This window comes from Dermochelys coriacea, chromosome 1 (genome assembly GCF_009764565.3).
Source record: "Dermochelys coriacea isolate rDerCor1 chromosome 1, rDerCor1.pri.v4, whole genome shotgun sequence".
Lineage (NCBI taxonomy): Eukaryota > Metazoa > Chordata > Testudines > Dermochelyidae > Dermochelys > Dermochelys coriacea.
In genome coordinates this window covers 208,044,690-208,062,061 of record NC_050068.2, presented here as the reverse complement: position 1 = coordinate 208,062,061, position 17,372 = coordinate 208,044,690, and the positions used below count along the sequence as shown (strand labels likewise).

At 41.3% G+C, this 17,372-nt stretch overlaps 1 protein-coding gene across 1 annotated transcript in view; it reads left to right on the top strand.

Moving 5' to 3' along the window:
• The window catches only part of SPAG17 (sperm associated antigen 17), a 289,645-nt gene that overhangs the window by 245,126 nt on the left and 27,147 nt on the right, over positions 1-17,372 (top strand). Inside the window, 4 exon segments of the mRNA XM_043512980.1 lie at positions 1,713-1,840; positions 4,632-4,814; positions 10,045-10,158; positions 12,732-12,777. Coding sequence (XP_043368915.1) covers positions 1,713-1,840; positions 4,632-4,814; positions 10,045-10,158; positions 12,732-12,777 — 471 coding nt within the window.

Below are 17,372 nucleotides of genomic sequence, written 5' to 3'. Positions count from 1 at the left end.
CTGCACTGCATCCTATTTCTGCCCAACTGTAACAGTGTACATGGGCTTCTTCTCCACAGAACATGAAAGTGGCAAGGAGTGTGGAAGAAAGAACTTATAGAAAGACTGTGGGATGTAGTCAATCAACTAAATGACTGATTAAGGGGGAAGTTAACACATATTTGGTACACTTTTATCCTTTTATATACATGCAAATGGAAACAACTATTAAATACATCAATATTGGGAATTTATTTTGGGGTGGAGAAATCACCAAATGTCTCGTTAGTTTAACCATCCAACTGTATCTATGGCGTAAAATGATCACTATGAATGGTGGCTCTTTGCTATTTGGGAAACCACCTCTATGCATTTGGTGTTAAGGACATTGAAAGATATAACTGGGACAGGGATTATTAATAGCATATGGGGTTTCTACCTATAGGTGCATGGTAGTAACTGAAAGTGGTTATTCTCTGAAGGCTTGGAGTGGCTTGTGTGAAATGAATTACCAGGACTCAGTGCCAGTCCTAGTGAACAAGCTATGGGAAATGTCTGAAGGGAACAGACCTTCACTAAAGAAATAAATTGTAAACAAGCCATATAGAGAAACATATATAGTATCCCCTTAATGTGGAAAATACAATGACAAAATGACTGCTTTAAGTAGAACAATAACGGTGCAGTTCTCCCAACGGCTAATCTAGGAAGGAATTGAGAACAGCCATCACACTATTCTCCCTGTCAGGTTTTACACAATTTGAAGTGTTGCTTCCACCAAAAATAAATGGCTCCCCAGCAGATAAATTGAATAACATCAATAAATCTGCCACTGGCATTGAAAAGAGGAAGAGGGAAAGAGAAAGGGGAACACATGAAAAGAACCAGGAGGGGAGAAGTGGGAAGTTCAGGAGGAATCCAGATTTTAGGATGCTTCTTCACACTTCAAACTTTTAGGGCCTTCCCATCACTAGCTTGGCTATTTTTGCTATATTGACTGTGGAGCTTTTGTGCTCGTATACTCTTATGGAACATTGTATCATTGTGACAAAACATCTCATAGTGATGTAAATTTCTTATGTAGTATATGAGGCAGAATATAGGGCTCAGTGGATTTTTGGTCTGGTAGGAGAGGAAAACTTTAAGAAAGATCTGAAAACTGCATCACTCTTGAAGACTTGATAATTAAGATACCTGTAGGGTTTTTTTTTTTAACAAGCTAGAGTTCATTAGAGAGTAACAATTACAAGTAATTAATTACCTGAGGTCTGAAAGTGAAATATAAAATAGGATGAGATGCAGCTCACAGCAATGCCTACACTGACTAGGTAAGTGTAGCCTCGGTAAGAGTTCCATATGCAGGCTCAAGATGGTGCAATGCTGTAGTTTTTTCATGGTCTGCAGCTCCTTTCTCAAGATGAGGTAATTTATGCTGCACTCCATCATATGCAAATTAGATGTATCCTTGAGACTCCTGGCAAGTTGCAAATGCAATCTGTGGTTTGGCAAAGTTTTGGGTAATCCTAATCCAATATTTACCTATCTTGCAGTCACATTGTGATCCAGTCTTGTCTCTAACTGTCAGTAGCACATTCTTGCATTCATTTCACAGCCCAGTAATAACATGCTTTACATTTACATACATTCTTTCATCTGAAGATTTCAAACCCTTCGTCAAATTCTCCATCCAATTTGGATGCAAAATTACTTTTATTTAAATGTTTTTGACCCAGGTGTTCTAAGTATTACTGTTCTCCGACCATTGACTGAAACTTCTCCCTGGGTAATGAAGAGAGAATCATCCAATATTGTTCCTCCTAGCCTCCAGTCGAGGAACTGGGATACATTTCCTCCATTTGAGGTATAAATCTTTCAAAACTCTTTTTTCTCCCTGTTTTGCTATTAGGCATTGATGTTACTCTATTATTAACTATTATATTTATTATTTGCACATAGCACTCGTAGATTGGATTCACAGATTATAAAGCCATTAGAAACCATTGTGATCTTGTGGTCTAACCTCTGCATAACACAGGACATCACTCTATCAATTTCTATTTGAGAATTTCCAAGCACTTTATAAGAAGAAAAGGAGTACTTGTGGCACCTTAGAGACTAACAAATTTATTAGAGCATAAGCTTTCGTGAGCTACAGCTCACTTCATCGGATGCATTTGGTGGAAAAAACAGAGGAGAGATTTTATACACACACAGAGAACATGAAACAATGGGTTTATCATACATACTGTAAGGAGAGTGATCACTTAAGATAAGCCATCACCAGCAGCAGGGGGGGGAAAGGAGGAAAACCTTTCATGGTGACAAGCAAGGTAGGCTAATTCCAGCAGTTAACAAGAATATCAGAGGAACAGTGGGGGGTGGGGTGGGGGGGAGAAATACCATGGGGAAATAGTTTTACTTTGTGTAATGACTCATCCATTCCCAGTCTCTATTCAAGTCTAAGTTAATTGTATCCAGTTTGCAAATTAATTCCAATTCAGCAGTCTCTCGTTGGAGTCTGGTTTTGAAGCCTTTTTGTTGAAGGATAGCCACTCTTAGGTCTGTAATCGAGTGACCAGAGAGATTGAAGTGTTCTCCAACTGGTTTTTGAATGTTATAATTCTTGACGTTTGATTTGTGTCCATTCATTCTTTTACGTAGAGACTGTCCAGTTTGGCCAATGTACATGGCAGAGGGGCATTGCTGTCACATGATGGCATATATCACATTGGTAGATGCGCAGGTGAACAAGGATCTACAACCTATCCTGAAGGACGACCCATCACTCTCACAGATCTTGGGAGACAGGCCAGTCCTTGCTTACAGACAGCCCCCCAATCTGAAGCAAATACTCACCAGCAACCACACCCACACAACAGAACCACTAACCCAGGAACCTATCCTTGCAACAAAGCCCGTTGCCAACTCTGTCCACATATCTATTCAGGGGATACCATCATAGGGCCTAATCACATCAGCCACACTATCAGAGGCTCGTTCACCTGTGCATCTACCAATGTGATATATGCCATCATGTGCCAGCAATGCCCCTCTGCCATGTACATTGGCCAAACTGGACAGTCTCTACGTAAAAGAATGAATGGACACAAATCATTCAAGAATTATAACATTAAAAAACCAGTTGGAGAACACTTCAATCTCTCTGATCACTCGATTACAGACCTAAGAGTGGCTATCCTTCAACAAAAAAGCTTCAAAACCAGACTCCAACGAGAGACTGCTGAATTGGAATTAATTTGTAAACTGGATACAATTAACTTAGGCTTGAATAGAGACTGGGAATGGATGAGTCATTACACAAAGTAAAACTATTTCCCCATGTTTCAGAGTAGCAGCCGTGTTAGTCTGTATTCGCAAAAAGAAAAGGAGTACTTGTGGCACCTTAGAGACTAACAAATTTATTAATTAGAGCATAAGCTTTTGTGAGCTACAGCTCACTTCATCAGATGCATCCTATGAAGTGAGCTGTAGCTCACGAAAGCTTATGCTCTAATAAATTTGTTAGTCTCTAAGGTGCCACAAGTACTCCTTTTCTATTTCCCCATGATATTTCTCCCCCCACCCCCCCCCACTGTTCCTCTGATATTCTTGTTAACTGCTGGAATTAGCCTACCTTGCTTGTCACCATGAAAGGTTTTCCTCCTTTCCCCCCCCTGCTGCTGGTGATGGCTTATCTTAAGTGATCACTCTCCTTACAGTATGTATGATAAACCCATTGTTTCATGTTCTCTGTGTGTGTATATAAATCTCTCCTCTGTTTTTTCCACCAAATGCATCCGATGAAGTGAGCTGTAGCTCACGAAAGCTTATGCTCTAATAAATTTGTTAGTCTCTAAGGTGCCACAAGTACTCCTTTTCTTTTTGCGAATACAGACTAACACGGCTGCTACTCTGAAACCAAGCACTTTATGTACTTAAATTAATTAAACCTCACAACATCTATGTGCGGTAAGTAAATATTATTATTCCCAATGTATAGATGGAAATCTGAAGCACAAAGATGTTAGTTGAGTTGACTAAGGTCACACATTGAGTCTAGCCCAGAGCCAGAAACAGAAACAGAACTCTAATTTCATCAGTCCCATGTTTTAGCCACAAAACCATGCTGTCTCTTTAAGACAATCCAGAGGACATCCTCATCAGAAAATATTGATTAGATTAAATTAGGCTAGGTTCAATTAGATTAGGATGGGTTAATGTAATAAGCATGCAACATGCAGGAATTCACTGTCCACTGACTTCACTGGTTACATTCATAATTAGATTGGGGTAGGGATCCAAACTTTGCACCTACTCCCATCTTTGTAAAGTAAAACTCTGAAATCCAAACACCACTGATCTTGAGGGATCCAAACTTCATGGCTTGGGACACGTTTCTACATTTCAGCATAACAGTTTGAGAGGATGCCAGGTGAACTTGGTCATAACTATAGATCCTGGGCTGAGAAACACCCTAGCCTGAAATTCAGCCTCTGAGTTTATTTAGCCCAAGTGGCAATTCTTGCTTTGTGAGTAGAATGCATTTTCATGTAAGTATCTCTACAACCTTGCTTTCTGACTTGTTGAGAACCTTCCATGTCAGTATAATAAATAATCTCATGCTCAGTTTGCTCATTGTTGATTGTGTTCAGAGGAAGATTCCAGGTCCACCATTTGGCAGACATATTTGGAAAGGTCTGTGCATAGGATCCAAAGAGCTGACTGGCTCTCCAGCACCTATACTGAAATGCCCTAATGTGCTACAGATCCGTCAGCTGATCCAGTATGAGCCAGTCAGTGATGAGCTGAGACAGAAGCTGCAGCTGTCCCTCAAGGTAATGCAGGCATAGTAACTTCATTCTCTCAGTAAACAGAAATTTACTGACACTGACAAATTTACTGAGACTAGAGCTGTCAGTTACTTGGAATCCAATAATCCTTGTACAAATATAAATTTACATACATATTTAATATATTTATATAAATATTTTAATATATTTTTAAAAAATATATAAATCCGAGATAGGGAAGGGAGCTGACTTTGCGTAGTTTATTTCACAATAAAACTAAAGTGCCATGTTTTCACTATTTCTTTTCCTCAGTATAGCTTACTCACATTAGTTATCCCAATTGCAAAACACTTTTTTTTTAAGCAGTGAAGACAAGGCTGTGTCAGGGCTGAGCCACATTGACACAAGGTGTGTTGTGGGAGAAGTTTTACTGCTGGTGCCTGTGCTGTACTTTTTTGGGGGATAAACAGTCTCTACGGCTGTCATTCAGACAGTGCTTTCTACTAGGAAAAAATCACTTAAAGGAAACCACATAAAATTCATTTTAAAAAAAATCTTCCATCTATTATTAATAATAACATATATTGCCATTGACACAATGCTGAAAATCAAATAATTGTTTAGATTATTTCATAACTTTTCACACTTCACTCAGCTTCAGCAGCAGAACTAGACTGGCCTGTTTCATTTTCATTTATACTCATGTTCTAGGTACACAAATTGTTGTCATTTTTATTCACAATATCAAAGAGGAATGTGTGAATGCCAAAACAAACACTTTTAATTGGAATATTTTAAAATTCTATTCCCATTGGGGATTTTTCATTCTTTAATTTGTTTTCCACTTACAAAATTTAAATTTTGGACATGTGCCTATGAACACAGTGCAGCCCCTTTAACAAATAAAACAAAATCCTGTACCCAGGGCCCCTTCTTACCCCAAATGTATGGGCTGAACTCCCCAAGTCTGTTAATGAGACTCTTGCATGCCTCTTGGTGTGAAAATAGACCTTATAGAATAGGTTAAATAATCTTAGAAAAGTTTACATTTCATGTGATCAATTTTTATTTCAGATATTAATTAAAGGTGTCTTATGTCACAGATCTGGTTGAACTCCCCCCTGGACACTCAGTAGACTGCTTCGAGGGGATCAAAAGCACTGAATTCCACGTGGCCTCAGCTTCCAAGGGCTGAGCACAGTTTAGGCTCTATCCCTGACTTTAAGACTCTCCAGGTGCAGACCTCATGTCTGATGCCTTTTGGCAGTGGGGGCCCCATAGTCCAATTACCTAGGCCCTGGAACTAATGCCATTCCCCCCAAGCCTCTGCAGCAGCTTTTGCATGTTCTGCAGAAGTCCCACCAAAGGTGTGAGCCATCAATTGTACAGTTTACCTCTTCAGGAGCATGCGATAGTGAAAGCCAGCAGACACACGGACAGACTTTGCACAGGATTCTAAAACACCATACTCTTTACTTAATTCAAGAAATACACAGAGCTCCACACTGCTCTGGGCTTGGGGCGAGTCCTCTCGGGTATCTGGGATCCTTCTGCAGTTCATGGTTTCTCTTCAGAATCATGTGCCTTCTCTAAGTCAGCTAACTTTCCCTGCCCTTGGTTGGTCCCACAGTTAAACTGAAGCCCCCGGCTAAGAATGGCTGTTCATCTCTTCCTCTCTTCCAAAACTTCCTGCTACTGTCTCAGTGAGACTCTTGAGTTTATATGTCCCTCTACCAACACCTGGTTCCTTTGTTCAGCTCCTGCTTTGGATTTTCCACTTCCCTTCCTTTCAGAGGCCTTGGAGAGACTAGTTTCTCCTAACCTCAGCCAACCCATTGTCCAAAGATGTTTCAACCTGAATAGGCAACCATTTAAGGTTTAATGGTTGTTGTCCCTGGTCTGGCACAGACATCAGCAAATGGTGGATTCCACCTCCACACAGAGGTGTTCCATGATTCAACAATTTCATAACAACAACTTCACAACATCAGCCAGAAATTACTAGTTGTGGATAGACCAGTTCCCCAAATCATCACACCTCATTACACTATGAACTGAGCTAATATACAGTTTGAAGTCCCATTACCACATGCAATGTACAGAATAGGTGCCCTTAATCTCAGCAGTTAATCCAAGTTTTCTGAAGTGCAGACCATGGGTCAAAAGTGACCCATGGAGTTCTGAAATTCAACCTATTGGTTATCTTTATGAGTGAGGGGCAGCCCATCTATAGATTGACCTGAAAGATCCAATCTGCACCTTTAGTCTCTATGGGTCATGTCACAGTTACTGGACTAACTGCACCTCTGACACTTCCGAGGTTCTCCAAGTGCAACCCCTCACCTCTCTCTCACGGTGGAATCACGCGATTCTCCCACTCTCCGTCTAGGCTCTGGGTTGCAGTCCCCTGTGTATCAATTCTGATTTACCTCAGCAGGTCTGATTTATGTCCATACCCTCTAAGGCAGTGAGAGTGGTAAGCAGTGACCAACCAGCTTCCTTAAAACAAAGTATTTTTTATTTAAAACAAAAGCATTTCAGAGAAAACATATTTTTAAACAATAAAACAGACTGTATGCCTATCTAGCTTGTTTCTAAGACTTATGAATCCCTAGTTCTGGGAAGTCCCGACTTCTTTTGACTCCTTCCACAGAAGCTTTCACACTCTCCGTCAACCTGGCTCCCTAGAAACTCCATACTGGCAAGTGGCAATGCCCCTTCGTCCCCATGAGAAGCACTTTTTACTCTTTAGTGTTCTTCCAAGAATCAGGTTCCCAGGCTGACAAAACAAGTTTGCATCTTCCTAGGAGATAAGATCTGTGAAGCTAACAGGTTGGCTTCTTGTCTTTCAAGTGCATGCTGGATTGTCATTATCTAGAATTGTTGTGTTGCTTTCTCATTTGCTCTTCCCAAAGCCCCCTGTTAAATTAAATCAGTGCACTCATAGAGGAAATTCTAATAACCCACCATAATAAAGTTATACTGTAACTTTACCTCACTAAGCGGTTCATTTACAGTATTCATAGCATTGTTAAACATCAGTATTCATATATCAATACATAGCAATTCTATGTCCATCACAGGTTGCATCTCCCAGATGAAAATAGGAAAGCTTCAGTTTGCTTCATTTTATACAGATTAAGTGTGTTTCTTGGGATTATTTTATAATACTAAGCATGGTGTCATCACTTAACCAGTCAGCAAAAAAGCACTAAACATTGAGAAAAAATGTAAGAGAAAAATAAGCATTATACTTTTGTTTCTGACACAGAGAAAAAGAAACTCAGTCTAAAATGTCTATTTCTCCATTTCCTACTTGGTACATTTCACAATACTCTATTTTAGAACAGCAGGTTCTCCCACACTATACAGACCTCTCAAGTACCCTGGATTTGGAAGGGCATTCTGCATTTCAGCTGCATCAGGTAATGCTCCACAGACATGAGAGAGCTGCCCATTAAAATTCCCTTTAACGTAGGGAAAGTCCACTGAAGTGAAAGCTAGGAGATCAAGATATCCAGTCTCTCCTCTGCTGACTGCTCTTTATATTTCCATGCACTTCATTCCACTCATTTGATAAATAAGATAACTGGGAGGTTGCAGAGGATTACTGTAGTCAGAGGTGGGGATAGATTGCAGGTCTGTAATATGGTCCTGCCAGTTACAATTAATGTGCCAAATCTATGTGATTGGCCTTCCTGACTGTAACCACCACTCAAACTGCTAGATCACATTCCCCTCCCCCTCGCCCCTCCCCCCACACACACACACACTTTCCCCAGAGCTAGAAATAGAACCCAGAATTCCTAATCTTCATCATACTACTGTTCTCTATCAAATAGTTCTGGAACCCTCTGGCAAAATGTGTCACATCCCTCTTAAGTGAGTGGTCTATAAAAAGATGTAAGTTATCTGTCAAGTCTAGTGTTCTTAGCTGGAGAACTGAAAATCCAAGGTTCAAACCCTGCTGTTGACCATATCAGGAGATTAAAACTTTGGTTTCTTGGTTTTCTTTTTTAAATAACTGGTTTATTTAATTAACACAGTGAAAACATCCTTAACATAGATTTTATAATTAAAAAACATGATCATCTATCAATTATGGCACAATGCACAACAAAACACAGGTGATTCACATTTCAATCATTCGTCACACATTTTATGTGACTGGTTTACACATTGATAGGTTTGAAAGTTTGGAGATACGGCAATATGTGCTATGTGTAGAAGAGGAAGTACCCTAATGTAGTTACTTGATTTTTATAGTACATTTGAAAAAAGGTCTTGTTGCAATAAAGACACACTGACTGCTTACATCTCTTACATTTTTGAGATTCCATTCTAGCAGGACTCAGCTTTACTCATTTGCATTACATATATATACTGATTACATACTGGTCTTTTAGAAGGGGGCAAATTTTTAAACTTCTTATGCCAAATTCCCAGGTTAGGCCTCTGCATTTAAAAGATTATAAAATAGGTCTGCAGATGGCCCTCAGAATAAGAAGGAACCCCTAGAAAGAAGCAGTATAATTATGGGCATTCCAGAGACCTTTGTAATGATTATATTAACCAGAAATGTAACTCTGTCCATAGAAGTTGTTATACATCAATACCAGTTCTGTGGGTATTTCAGGAGTAGAGAAAGATGAACACAGTCATAACTGATACCGCTAACAGCCACTAATACTTTGCGTGACTTCACAGACATGACAGAACTGCATTTGTGGGGTAGAGCAGAGTACATGATCCTAAGTACACTTGCAAAGGCAGTATTTCTTCTTAGAAAGTTGCCTCGGTAGTTCTCTACTGTCAGTCATGAGAAGGTAGATTGAAACTACTTACGTTAGAAGAAAGCTTCTTTTGTAAGAGAAGAATTTTTAAGCTAGAGGCTCACTTGGTCAGAACCTAGCCAAAAGCTAGAGGAGAGGGCACAAGCTTTCCCTTCTCCTTCCCATTTCTTTGGAATTCAAAGAGGTATGGAAGAATGCCTGCTCATGAATCCTTGCATGTAGTTTGCCATCTGGATAGGGATGTGAGCCTAGCCCTACCTATGGTCCCTACTTTTCCATCTAACTGAGCTTCTAAGTATAAAGACTCGTCTGACAAATAGAACTCCACCATAGTTTCTTGACCCTGACAGTGTGAATCCTCAGAGGCAATATATACCTCACTTACTGATAAGTAAACTCTCCTCCATATGAATGTCCATTATGTTTACTTCTGTAAAACAAACAGTTGCATCTCCCATATCCTTTATTCACTGCTCCACTAGGAATACATAGACTACATCCTGAAGCAGGAAGATGAGATGCGAGAGATGATCATTAAAGAGCCAAGAACAGAGGAAGAGAAGGGTAATGCTGCTGACCTCCTCAAACTGGTTATGGTGAGAGAACTTTATTTTGAATTGTTTCTTTTCAATATCAATTATTGAAACTCAGGATCTATTTACACCGGGAGCAATATGGCATTGTCAGTTCCTGAACAGAGCTGAGCAAAAATTTTCAGATGAAAAATGTAGAGTCGGTTGAGCTGAAACTATTTGTGAATTTGACATGAATTCACCAAATACTTTTGGCCAGACCACAAAAATTCAAGGCTAGATTCACAAAACAGCAGCAGTGGCTGCTGTTTGTGGTGATGGTGCCTGTTAAATTTCTGGACCCAACAGAGAAGGAGATAGACACAGGGAGCTGACAGAAACACAGATGTCTGCTGTGCTCACTTTATTGTTCTAGCTGCAAAACTAAAACTAACACGAAAGTGAGGCTTTACACTGGGGAAGGGAGAGTATTCAAACATTTAAAGAAATAGAATGTCACATTCCTCCATCCTACTTTAAAAAACTTTCCAAGCACATTCAATATCGTGTGCATCATGAGAAGTGGGCCTGGGGTGGAGTGGGGGCAGACTGTGGACAGCAGGTTGCAGACTAGCTCCCTGTCCCCCCTCTTCCACCTGCAGCCCTTCCCACTGTCCACCCCAGCTCCACCCCAGGCCCTCCCCATCCCCCGCTCGCCCATCACCACCAACACTTGCTACGTCCCCTCCTCTCCTCCACCCTTCTGCCCCCATGAGACTTCCCCTGCCCGTCGCCTGTCCCTCCTCAGTCCGTCTCCCCCGTGAGACCCTCCCATGCCTGCCACATCACTCCTCACACCCCACCCCCCATAAGACCCTCCCCCACCCACCGCAGCTTTCCTCTCCTCCACCCCCTGCTCCCCCGAAGCCCTGCCACTCACACTTTCCACGTCCCTCCTCTCCTCCACCCCTTTATCCTGTGGGGGTGGGCAGGTGATAAGGGACTTGGAGAGTGGTAAGTGGAGGGGAGTCTCTCAAGGAGGGGGGTGGAGGAGAGGAGGGATGTGGCAGGCGGGGGGGATCTCATGGGGGAGGTGTGTGAGGAGGGAAGCAGTGAGTGGAGTGGAGGAGGGGCAAGGAGGGACTCACCAGTCAATGGCGGGCAGTGGGGCCTCAGGAAAGGGGTGGAGCAGGGACAGGAAGAGGCAGAGCGCAGGCAGGGCCACCACAACCCAGGCCTCTGGTGGCAGGGTGGTGGCAGCTGTGTCACTGGAGGCTCCCTGGCCTATTATACTCGCTACCCATGATGTACATGGCTAACATGAAACATTATATAATCTAACTAAAAGTTGTGGGTAGATTACTGCAGACTCTTGAACTCTTAACTAAACAATTTATCAATTCATGCGCACATCTGTTTTTCACACTCTCTTGGAATAGTGTGGGGAATGACAGTGCAGCGGTGTCCTGAACAACAGGAACAGTTGGTGGCAAGGAATCAACTGGCTCTCTGGAACTGGTACCAAAGTTTCTCCCAACAAATCACCAGAATTAGGAGTTGTAATGGAAGGAGGTCAATTACAAAAACAAAAAGTCCTTCTGGAACATCCCTAGACTCTGGTACTTGTCAAGGCTGCAACTGGTCCATATATTGGTTCTTTGCTTCCTTAAATGCATAATCACACTCTTTAGTCCATTTCCATTTTTTCTTTGCTTGTAACAGTTCATGTAAAAGTGCCAGTACTGTGGTTGGATTAGGTTTGGGTATAAAAACTCTCTCAAAGGGTAGGTACTGTTGTGCAAGGTCTTGTTTGTTACTGTCAAGGTTCCTTCCTCACTCTGAACTCTAGGGTACAGATGTGGGGACCTGCATGAAAACCTCCTAAACTTACTTTTCCCAGCTTAGGTTAAAACTTCCCCAAGGTACAAACTATTTTACCTTTTGCCCTTGGACTTTCGCTGCCACCAACAAACGTCTAACCGGGTTTATTACTGGGAAAGAGTAGTTTGAAAACATCTTTCCCCCCAAAATCCTCACCAAAACCATGCACCCCCCTTTCCTGGGGAAGGTTTGATAAAAATCCTCACCAATTTGCATAGGTGACCATAGACCCAAACCCTTGGATCTTAAGAACAATGAAAAAAAGCATTCAGTTTCTTACAAGAAGAATTTTAATTAAAGAAAAGGTAAAAAGAATCACCTCTGTAAAATCAGGATGGTAAATACCTTACAGGGTAATTAGATTCAAAACATAGAGAATCCCTCTAGGCAAAACCTTAAGTTACAAAAAGACACAAAGACAGGAATATCCATTCTATTCACCACAGCTTATTTTCTCAGCCATTTAAAGAAATCATAATCTAACGCGTATCTAGCTAGATTACTTACTAAGTTCTAAGACTCCATTCCTGTTCTGTCCCCGGCAAAAGCATCACACAGACAGACCCAGACCCTTTGTTTCTCCCCCCTCCAGCTTTGAAAGTATCTTGTCTCCTCATTGGTCATTTTGGTCAGGTGCCAGCGAGGTTAACCTAGCTTCTTAACCCTTTACAGGTGAAAGGGCTATTCCTCTGGTCAGGAGGGATTTTAAAGGTGTTTATCCTTCCCTTTATATTTATAATAGTTACATATCCATAATTATTCTATCTTCATTGCAGTCTTTCCCTAACTTGGAGAAATCATCTGAAGATCTCAATACTAGAGGTAGGAACAATTAAAACTCTGTATTTTAAACGCTCCAATGGTTTTTAAACATTGGTGAAATGATCTTTTTAAGGGCTTTGCACATTAGTCTGTCTCTTCTGGTTTTTGATCCCTTTTTTACTTCTGTAATTTATAGCCATTTTGTGAAACCTGGGGAGATCTATAATTGGCAACCACTGTGGCAACAAAAGCGGCATTCCTATCTACGTCACTAATTAGTTTGAGTGATAATCGTCACAGGTCTACAAAAAAATGGAACTTAAACCAAAATGGTCAAGCCAGGATGTCTAAACTTAGTCATTTAAGTCCATACATAGGCATCTAATTAACTGGCCTGATTTTCACAGGTGATGAGCCTTAACAACTCCCATTAACTTGAGTAACTCAATAGCTCTAAAAATCTGGTGACCTATTTAGTTGGCTAAATTTAGGCACCCACATTTATAACCTTTTTTGTCCTACCTTTATGGAGTCTGGACATATTTGCCAACTATTGACACAACCCTATGTAGTTAATTAGTATTATAAGAGTAGGAACATTCCAGCCACGATTTTTAAAGATAGATGCCGAAATTAGGCTTGTACTTCCATATTTATGCACTTAAAAAAAAAGGCTGATTTTTCAAAGATGCAAATTCATTAACTTTAGTGCAAATTACTAGGGGTGGGGTCCACAAAAATACTTAAGTTCCTAATCTCGTTTTTATGCACCACTGTGATCCACAAAACTCCCCCTTGGCTGTAGGTGCCTACGTTTCTGCCTTTGGGCATGCACATTGCTGCCTCAGTCTAGGTGTCTGGGTGCCTAACTCCCACCTGAGCTCAAGAGCAATTCACAAACCATGAGAAGATAGGCATTCAAGCCACCTAAATTGCAGGCAGGGCCCAATCTGGTAGACATGCTCAGAGGCTGCCTAATTCCACAAAATGCCTGGAGGAGAAGGAGCTCCCTTATAACTTTTAACCTAGTAATTAGGGGATTCACCTAGGATTGGAGAAGACCTTAAATTCAAGTCCCCCCTCCACCTGTTGAGGAGAGGAGATTTGAACAGGTCATAGAATATCAGGGTTGGAAGGGACCTCAGGAGGTCATCTAGTCCAACCCCCTGCTCAAAGCAGGACCAATACCCAATTTTTGTCCCAGATCCCTAAATGGCCCCCTCAAGGATTGAAATCACAACCCTGGGTTTAGGAGGCAAATGCTCAAACCACTGAGCTCTCTCTCCTCCTCTCAGATAAGTGCCCTAATCGCCGATATGGTCCAATACATATTTAATTATGCAATTATTTAATGAAAGTGGAACAACTTCAATAGGAGAGATTGAAGAAGACCCATATCGGCTATTCCATAGCCTAGTCATGAGAGCACTCATCACAGAGGTGGCAGAGCCCTGTTCAAATCCTTTCTCCTCATCAGGAGAGGGGGGATCTCAACTCAGGGTCTCCCACATCCTGGGTGAGTAGCCTAATTACTACACTAAAAGTTATAAAGGAGGTGGTACTCCTTCCCCCACAGTTGTTTGGAGTTAGGCAGCGCTTGAGCATACCTATAAGGTCACACTCTGCAACGTAACTTAGGCAGCCAAATACCAATCTTCTCTTATCTTCACAAGCAGAGATACCTCCCCACTGTCTGGTTTTAGGCTCTGAACTCTGAGAGAAGGGTATGTGCTAAGCCCCACCCTTTTGTGGATCTGGGCATAGGTATCTAGTACCTTTAAAAATCAGGCCACTTTTGAAGTACCTAATGAATGATTTAGAATCCTAACTTAAGGGACTTACCAGTGAAAACCTTAGCAAATGATGTTTAATAAGACCCAATGCAGAGAGAAGCTAATGTTGCAAATTCGTTGTTTATGGAGGTAGAGGTCCAATTTGATTTTTTGGGGATCCCTCCCATTGGAGAGACAATGTCATTGTTGGTCATTTATAGAGACTGTGAAAGCCAGGGTACATTTCATTGTTTACACAGACCTGGTAGGGTTGCCAACTTTGTAATATTAAAAACCGGACACTCCAGCAGGAGTGCCAGAACATCCCTCCCCCACCACTTCCGCCCTGAAGCCCCGCCGCTTCCCTACTGCTCCCCCCAAGGCTCCGCCCCATCGCTACTCACACACCCCCCATCACTTGTTCCTTTTCCCCTCTCCCATTCTCCTCCCCCCCTACCCACACCCCCCAGGTCAGGAGGAACTTGCCTGCAGAGCTGGGGTTGGGAGCTGGCAGTGGCTGAGTAGGGGCTGGCATGGGTGAGGACCTGGCGCCTCCCCACCTCCGCTACCCACAGTAACCAGACTTTGGTAGATCTGACCGGTCACTGTCAGGTCCTCTTTTCAACTGCACTTTCCAGTCAAAAACCAGACACCTGGGAAGCCTAAGACTTGGTATGTTGGGAGATGATGACACAATTTAGTATTTATAATATACGAGTTTCTGTATATGAATAAATATGTTCCTTTGAGCATTTGTTAACATTTAAAAATACATAAAAATTAAATCAAAATAGCATGTATTTATTTATTTTTAAAGTAATATCTCTGAGTATTTGCTATCCCTGTGATGATGCCAGCTTTTAGAATGCTAATTATTCAGCCAGTCCAAGACTGCAGAGGTTAGTCTTGATAATTGGACAATACTTTTCATGATCTTTCATATTTTTGAAGCTTAACCTGGGATTGCTGCAAGTAATGGTTTCCACATTGCATGATTTCCAGGCAAAAATGGAACTAAGTCTGTAAAGATGTATCACCAACACAGGGAAAAAAATGTAAAAAAGAACTGGAGTTCAAAAAAAAATTGACAGGACAGAAAAGTGAAAGTTAAACTTCAAAACTAGGGAAAAAACTACAAAAATTAAACTTCGTGAATCTAGCCCTAAGTGTTTTAGGAATGATTTCATTATATATTTCAAAGGAATGTGGGTGTATAACAGCCTCTGTAGGTACCTAAATCCAATATTTAAGTGCCACTGATATTCATAAAATCACCACTCAGCTCCTGCCTAAATTCCCACAGATGCCTAAATTTCCACCTGTGGGTATGCATAAACCCACCTAAGTCCTGGCACCATCCCACAGATAACTAGCTGCTCAAAGCCCTCACTCACACCTAAACACTGGAGGGATTCTCAAATGAGGCTGGGGAATGCCCGTCTTGCCTGCAGTATGTGCGTTCAGAGCACACCTAACCTTCACAAAGGGCAACTGGAGGCAAGCAGGTAAGAAATTTTGAGGGGCAGCATATTATGCATGTTCCATTATGTCTAATAGATGTGGGAGACCCATATTTGAATTCCCAACATGCCTGATTTGAAGCGTGGACTTGAACTTAAGTCTCCTACATCCCAGGTAGGAGTGGTGCCCTAACCTCTGTCTCCTAACCCAGGAGAAAGCTGACCTGATTTAGGCACCTAATGCCAGGAGATGGTTCACAGCTGACAATCTCAGCCAGAGAAAGGTGCTTCTCTCCAGCCTTTGAGTCAGACACCTAAGGCCTAGATCAGTGCAGGTTAAGCACCTTTGTGAATCTTGGCCCTAAACATTTCCCCTTTCCTCTGCATTTCACCCCTAGCTGGATTAACTGGCTCCCTGCTCAGTTTGCTGACTTCTGAGAATCCCTTTTTTAGGTGTCTAACTCTCCCCATAAAATGCATGGGGTGCCTGAGTGCCTAACTTTGGGCTGTGAATTCCACTGGCCATTAGGGCACCTACCAGTGTTGCAAGGCCTAGTCCCTTTGGAAATCTAGCCCTTGAAGGCTTTTGAAAACAAACCAGTCGATGGCTGTTTAAAAACTCTTCTCTCCAAAACAGATGGTCAAATCCTCCTGAATTTTACAATAAAAATGTTCCTTTGGACCCAAATTTCAAATGTAAAACTTAAACTAGATAGTACATTTATAGAATTGACAGGAAAGAAAAACACTTCACTAAAAAAACAAAAACCTTAGCACAGTCTTAGCTGTGGAATGATTGGCTTTTCTCCATAATACATATTGAAACAATGGTTACTTCCATAAGAATTTTGATTATGGCAGTTTTACAGCAGCAATTAAATATAGCGAAATTAAAGAAGATCCCTTGTGAGTTGAAGTATTGCTAACCAGTCAGACACTAGCTGAACGTCAGCAACTTTTCCTGTTTACAGATATTTGATTTGTTTCTTTAAGGAACGTATAAGCATTTAAAGTGAAACACAGAGAAATACATTTTTATTCTGTACCAGTGATCTCTACCTCTGGAAAGATGAATTTCCTTGCTGCTGATATTCTAAACTTGAACCTGGAATGAGGAAATCCATCTGAGCTTTTTCTGCTTCTTACATCATAACCAATAATAAAGATTCTATATTCAGCATGGCTGACAGTTTTGTGATGATGCATGAGGCACAAAAGAATCCAGCTCAATCTCCTATTGGCTATGCAGATGAAACTGTGTTTGTGTGAGTAAAAGTAAGGAGGTCTGACTCACAGGAACCAAATAAGTTAAGAGGAACCATTTTAAACAGCAACTTTTAATTGGGTAGCATGATGCATTAAAGAAGTATCGCTGCTTCTTTTAACTATTCTTAATTAATGAACACTTGCAGTGTTTAATACT